At 42.3% G+C, this 6,697-nt stretch overlaps 2 protein-coding genes across 4 annotated transcripts in view; one reads left to right on the top strand and one right to left on the bottom strand.

Moving 5' to 3' along the window:
* LATS2 (large tumor suppressor kinase 2) overlaps positions 1 to 1,804 on the top strand; it is a 73,217-nt gene extending 71,413 nt beyond the window's left edge. For 2 of the 3 annotated variants that reach the window (XM_006771800.2, XM_006771802.2), the window contains 2 exons: positions 339 to 492; positions 1,503 to 1,610. In XM_006771800.2, coding sequence (XP_006771863.1) covers positions 339 to 492; positions 1,503 to 1,530 — 182 coding nt within the window. In that variant the 3' untranslated portion in view covers positions 1,531 to 1,610. Of the gene's footprint in view, positions 1 to 338; positions 493 to 1,502 lie in introns of all 3 variants that reach the window. The other variant, XM_015569152.1, reaches the window with a different exon arrangement.
* A 4,014-nt stretch (positions 1,805 to 5,818) lies between these two features.
* Positions 5,819 to 6,504, bottom strand: LOC102754456 (N-alpha-acetyltransferase 60-like). Its single transcript, XM_015569144.1, has 2 exons — positions 6,348 to 6,504; positions 5,819 to 6,119 (listed from the first exon to the last, which is right to left on the bottom strand). The coding sequence occupies exons 1-2, from the start codon at positions 6,502 to 6,504 to the stop codon at positions 5,833 to 5,835; spliced, it is 444 nt and encodes a 147-aa protein (XP_015424630.1). The 3' UTR covers positions 5,819 to 5,832.
* Positions 6,505 to 6,697: the final 193 nt, after the last annotated feature.

Raw genomic sequence — 6,697 nt, 5'->3', positions numbered from 1 at the left:
TATATATAATTACATAGATAAACGTACAAAATATTTCTTATTTCAAATTAGTATGATTTTTATTTAAAGTGATATATATTTGAGTAAAAAGTTCAGTTATTTTTTGCTTTTTAAGAATCTGTTGCATCATATTTTTATTATACTCCACATATTTTTTTCCTTGATGTTTTTAGCACAATATACTCATTATTTAGTATGTATCTAGGCAACAACACTTACAAGTTTATCAATGTCTAAAAAAAAAAAGGTTCCTGTGTACCGGTTTACATTTTGAATGAGTGGTAACCCAACATCTGCTGTGCTTATACCGTGACTTTTCCGTGACCCGTGCACTGAACATGCATTTTATGAATTTACCTTTCGAAGGTTCTTTGATGACAATGGCTACCCCTTCAGGTGCCCAAAGCCTTCAGGAGCAGAGGCATTACAGGCTGAGAACTCCAATTTGGAAAATTCCAATCTGGTGGATCAGACTGAAGGTTGCCAACCAGTGTACGTGTAGACAGACTTGGCACTGACGACACCCAGGTGCCCATGGCTGGTTCTTTAAAAGACCTGATGGAAAGTTCAGGGCAGCTTTGTTTTCAGTTAACCCATTGATTACTTCACTTGAAATTCTTGTCTTCACTAAGAAATGCTTTTTTAAAATGCTTTTTAAAAAGGACTCAAGTATAGCATATCTTCATTTCTAGATTCTGGTTGATAAGGGGGATGGTTGTCAATATGGCTTTGAATTGGCTTTTGAGGACCTTCACTGCATTGAAACAAGTTTTTAAAAATTTAGTACAGTTTAAAAGAGCACTTATTTTGTTTATAGTCATTTTTATTACTAAGTTATAAGGATTAACTCTGACAAATTATGCTGCTGTCATTTTATACATTTGTATTTTATCACAGCACTTACATTTAGGAAAAGAAATAACTGAAGAACATGTGATAAGAAATCTCTGTGCAATAACGTAAAGAAAGATAACACTGTTTTGATGTTACTGATACCATTTTATTCACACAATGGTTTTGGTTTTATGTTTTTTCCTGCATTTCAAAATTGTGATATGTTAAAAGCTGCTTTATTTTATTATAACTTTTTTCTTTTTGCATATTATAGTGTCATAGACAGTGTGAGCAAGGTGATTCCATGGGTGTGATTTCTGATGTCTGATGTGTAGAGAATGTTGCATGAGTTGGGTCTTTTATTATAAATGACCATGTCTTGCCATTCACAGCCGGTTCTGTGAAGATGTTTTTATAAAGTATCTATAAATGAGACATTGTAGACAGTGTGCGATGACATGTGTGGGTGACTTCACTGTGATTGTATCCCTTACTATTTTGTTAAAGAAATGCAGGTGTGTAACTGAGAAGTGACTTTCTGTGTGTCTTGGTTATGGCTGGATTCTTTGGAGGCTAAACTTAAGAATTTGTCATATACTAAACTTGTGATTAATTTAGCTATGCCAAAAAGTTTAACATTAATCATGGAACTCTGTCTGTTTCACCAGTCAGTCCACTCTCTCGTTCTTGGTGTAGCTGATGTATGGAATCCAACAGCTGCCACCCTACTGTCACCAGATGGGCCCTCAAGAGGTCTGCCTGACGCCATTTCATCCCGCTGTCTGAGACAGCTTCAATCTTACCATGGTGAAATTTAGTAATCTTGGCATTCTTTCACTTTTTTTTTTATTGTGCTTTGAAGTGTCAATCTTAACTTCATTTTAAAAATACATTTTCCTCATCTTTGTAAAACAGCAAGGATTATTTAAAGTAACATTGGAATAAAAAAATTAAGCCATACAATTTTCTTAGATGTTTTTGTGCTTTTTAAGAATCTGTTGCATCATATTTTTATTATACTCCACATATTTTTTTCCTTGATGTTTTTAGCACAATATACTCATTATTTAGTATATATCTAGGCAACAACACTTACAAGTTTATCAATGTCTAAAAAAAAAAAGGTTCCTGTGTACCGGTTTACATTTTGAATGAGTGGTAACCCAACATCTGCTGTGCTTATACCGTGACTGTCAGTATTTCCGTGACTTTACAGTAATACCATGTTGTTATTTACAGCATTCTGACACACTTTTATGTGGTAGGTTCTTTCTCAGGAACTCAGTTTATTATTTATTGATATATCATTGCCTTTGAAAAGCTTCTACTGGCACAATTTATTATTAAAATTTTGAATATAAACCCCTTGGTGTGTGTCATTGGAATGTGTGTGTTATTGGAATTTGTAAGTTCTTGCATTTATCAATGTCATATGAGACTGTTAAAATTAGTTTTTTGTATATCATTAGAGAAATGAAACTTTATACATACACAGCACAAGAAAATATGTGTATACTTTTTTGCCTCTTTTACACAAATGGGAGAGTTATGCATATTTTCCTGCATCTGTTTTCTTGGCAATTTAAACCAGCACATAAAGAAATTCTTCACCCTTTATTATTACTGTGTAATAGGCCACCATGAGGGTCTATTATAATAAGACCAGTCTTATATCAATGAACATTTCACTTTTTCTGGTCTTTTACTATTATAAACTGTGCTGGAATAAATAACCCCTTATAGCCATCATTTTGTGCACATGCAAGTAAATGTGTAGGATAGACTCCTAGTGGTGGAATTACTAGGTCAGAAGCTAAGTGTCTGTGTGATTTTTATTGCAAAGTAGTGCTAAGCATTAGTGGGAGGAATCTCCAGATTTTCTCCTACACTCCCTGCCAAGTGGCTTAGAATGTCCTTTACCTGTCTGTGTGGACCATTTCTCAAGGTCAAGTTTGCAGTGAGCAACTTTAGGGCTGAGGTAACGTGTCCTTCGAGGACAATAAAAACAAGCTTTCTAACTGCTTGCTATAAAAGCGGTAGCTCCCTGAGCCTCAGCAGAATCTATCTGGGCCTCCTATGCTTCCCTGGGTTCTTGAGGCCAGGAAGAGCTTATACAAGCATGCTGGTGCTCATGCAGCTTCATGTGTTGTGAATAACAAAGTCCTTTGTCTCTGACTCAGGTATCTCTTGTCTTAGTCCAGGATCCATGAAAGAGTAAATAGCTCACTTACTAGCTTGTAAGTAGGATAAAATCAAATCTTAGATCTGGCATTGTCTAAAAAATCTTACAACAGGTATTGTTCAATATGCATTCCCAATAGAAATATACAGATAGTTCACTTAGAGCCTTGCCAGCCACACCATGTACTAACCTTTATGATCTTTGTCCATTGACTAGATTTAAAGAAACAACACACACACACACACACACACACAAAACTTGGTGTATTTTTTACTTGACATTCTTCTTGTCTTGAAAGAAGTTGATATCCATTTGAATATCCTTAAAAATTATGATCCTAATTTTATGCATTAATTGAGTGGTGATGTCTAAGACCTTCCTCAGAGACCCCAGACAATTTCCATTCTCTTCTCACTCTTCATCTCTTCCTGCTCAGCTAACATGAATCATTTAATGGGGCTAGTGGCCAGACAACAGATTACAGAGAACAGACTTCTTCAGTGTTTAGACAGATTCCACAGGAGATGAATACTCTAGCATTCATGAATACTCTGCTCAGAGGGTTGCCAGGGCAGTCAGGCCTGATTTCACCACATTTATGGTCATTGTTGGATGTGATTGTAGTTTCCTTCTCCACACTTGCATGCTATGTGTTCCTTGATAAGTCAGTGCAAATCACAAAGAGAGAAACAGCCAGCATGGCAGGCTTCCCCAGAACCTCCTGTGATTTGAACCACTATTTAGTTAGAAAATTTTTTAATGGAGTTTACTTCTTCCAGATTTGACTTACAAACCAAGTTTAAAGCCCCAGTACTTAACTAATATTTTATCTCCTCTGGCAGAATTCAGCATAATCAAGATCATTGCCATTATGTGCATATTTATAAGCAATATCATTAAGCATTGTGTCCTTTTCCATCCATAAAAAATCATTTCCTTAGCAAGAGCATTTTCCATTTCCCAAAGAGGCAGCTTAAACTTAGTGGACAAAGCATGCTTATTCTCTGTAGCAAGGACGAAAAACCCAATGGTTATCAGACAGTGATGAAATGCATATTGCCTATGAGAGAAATGCCTGATGGCAACATTGTTCTTCTTTTGGAACTAACATCAAGATAGTGTTATATTTTATTTTATTTTATTGACAATTGGTCAAAAAGTCTATTTATTTGTTTGTAATCAGAACACTACAATCTGTTCAACACTGGGCTAGACTCTGCCATGATTAGGGGCAAGGAGGAAGGGGCAGGGCAATGCCTCGGCTCCATTATGAAAGTCCAAGGCAGAACCTTCTGGAAGACTCTTCCCTTACCCCGTGGGGCAGAAATAAAAACCACATAACCGTTGATTCAGGTTAGAGAGGGCACTGAGCTGGGCCTCAGCTCAAAGTCAATGTCAGCACAGAGTGGGGACCAGTCAGTGAGAGAGTGAAGTGGCCGAGGAAGGAGAAGTGGTTTTCCTATGCAGGCACACCTTCATCTTGAGAAACCCCTTCCCCCCACCACAAGGCCAGAGGAGCCCCTGGGCTGGGAGTTCCAAGGGAGGGAAGGATGCCAATCCAAGGCCCCCTTGCTTGGTTGTTCCACCTTCCCCCACTCAGACTGGTGCACTGTGGTGATGACATTGATTTTGAGCTGCAGCAATGCTGGGCATGACTCTGCCAACCCCCTTTACTCTGGAGGGCAGGGCAGGGAGCAAGCAGCTTTGGGGGATAGGGTGGAGGGAATGCCAGAAGCAAGTGATGTCCACATTTATGCTTCCTAGCACTGACAGCCTCTTCTGTCTGTTCCCAGTGGCTGAGGACCACAAGGCAAGCGATTGCCCCAGCCTCAAAGGCCAGGTCCTACTTGATCAAACACCACACTCAATTCTTCTTGTCTGCATCTGGTCAGGCCTCAGAACTGCATCTCACAGACTGGGGGATCGGAGGGGAGGGCCCTTGCGACCCTCATCAGCACCTGTCCTCAGCCCGGCTCCCTGCGGCAATTCAACTGAATGGCACATCCAGCATGTGATGGGTAGTTCCTCACTCTGAGACAGCAGGACTGCCATCGGAGTGGGAAACCTTTCCATTTTCTGACCATGCCAGGGAGCCAAGCCCCAGAGCTCTGTGCTTGGGTGAAAAGCCTCCCACCACTCGCCAGCCCCTCCTTGGGAAGTAGGGGCTGCTCCCGCCCCCCAGGCTTCTGAGGGCTGGTTCTTTACAAGGGTTTGGCATTCCCTTTATTTCACCCCTTTATTGTTCTGAGGCTCCTGTGTCTTTAGGGCCAAGTCTATCCATAACACTTGAGTTCCTCCCTCCCAGGAGTTAATGCCGGCTTGAAGGAAGGAGTTGGAAGGAACCGGCAGTGCAGGGGAAGAGGCCAGTGAGGACTGAGGACGTGCAGGAAAGGAAGCCCACTGCTGCCCCCTTACTCCCAGGGCAGCAGAAGCAAGTGACCACAATGAACACTGTGGCCAGCCTATGAGGCTGGTGCACGCACATGGGGGCCAGACCAGGGCAAGGGCAGAGATTTCCAGAGCAGGAAGGAGGGTTGGAAGAGCCTGTTGGAGACCGGGCATACCTGCCCCACGACACTCTAATCCTGAGCCCATGTAGACCTGGGCCTGCAGCTGGGGCAGGTGATGGGCCAGCTCCTCTGCAGGACACAGTTGAGGTCAAATGGCCAGGAAGGTGGGACCCAGAGGGCGCCAAGGGCTGGGACCTGTTGGAGGCTGCCCGGCTGGCATCACATGGCCCGGCTGTATTCAATGCCGCCTTTGGTGAAGATGTTCAACCATGGCAGGAAGCTTCAGAGCAGGCTGTGGGCCTGGTGCTAAATCCTGTGTGGGATGGAACAGGGGCTCAAGTTTGCTAGAGCAGAACCCAGGTGCTGGATGCAGTCCAAAATGGTCCAAGAAGGGTGGCCACCATTGATGTAGAAGATACAAGTGAAGCCATCTTTGAGGACCCCACGGATGGAATAGTAATAGGGGAGATAGTGGTGCTGCTTAAAGTCTCTGTTTCCGTAGAAGTTTATTGCTGTGTTGTTGGTGGTGAGGACATGCAGGTAGATGGCTTTGCAGTGGTCCTGGGCAGTGGTGGATATGTGATCCTTTAAACCAGTGGTTCTCAATCTTCCTAATGCCACGACCCTTTAATACAGTTCCTCATGTTGTGGTGACCCCAATATCATTTACAAATTGAACATAATTAAAGCATAGTGATTAATCGCAAAAACAATATGTAATTATATATGTGTTTTCTGATGGTCTTGGGCGACCCCTGTGAAAGGGTCTTTCGACCCCCAAAGGAGTCGCGACCCACGGGTTGAGAACCACTGTTTTAAACTCTCAAGTAAAAGAGAACCTATGCCGTGCTTTCTGAATTCCTTCGCTACTCCCAGACTTAGAATGTATGCAACTTGTGTGTCAACAGAGAAGTTGGGGGCTAGACTATCTCTATCCTCCTTGTGTATGTTGGTCCTACTTTTTATTTCAGCTATCATTCCTACAATGGTAGCCGCGTAGGCTGCAGCAAGTGAGGAGAACTTCTTGTTGGAGTGATGTCACAATACCATGAGTCTGGGCATTCGATGGGGAGCCAGTCGCCACACAGGTGCTTCATAGTGTCTGGGTCATCACGTCACACCTCCAGCGGGAGCCCGCACGCTGGCGCCTGTGGCGGCGGAGGGCGCCTGG

The sequence above is a fragment of the Myotis davidii genome, unplaced genomic scaffold, assembly GCF_000327345.1.
Source record: "Myotis davidii unplaced genomic scaffold, ASM32734v1 scaffold805, whole genome shotgun sequence".
NCBI lineage: Eukaryota > Metazoa > Chordata > Mammalia > Chiroptera > Vespertilionidae > Myotis > Myotis davidii.
Note: the sequence above shows the minus strand (reverse complement) of the source record. Positions and strands in the feature narration are given on the sequence as shown.

Coding starts and splice junctions, on each gene's coding strand:
- LOC102754456 (XM_015569144.1), bottom strand. CDS start 6,504: ATGATAGCTGAAATAAAAAGTAGGACCAACATACACAAGGAGGATAGA. Junction 6,120..6,347: donor AGGTTCTCTTTTACTTGAGA/GTTTAAAACAGT, acceptor TGAGAACCACTG/GTTTAAAGGATCACATATCC.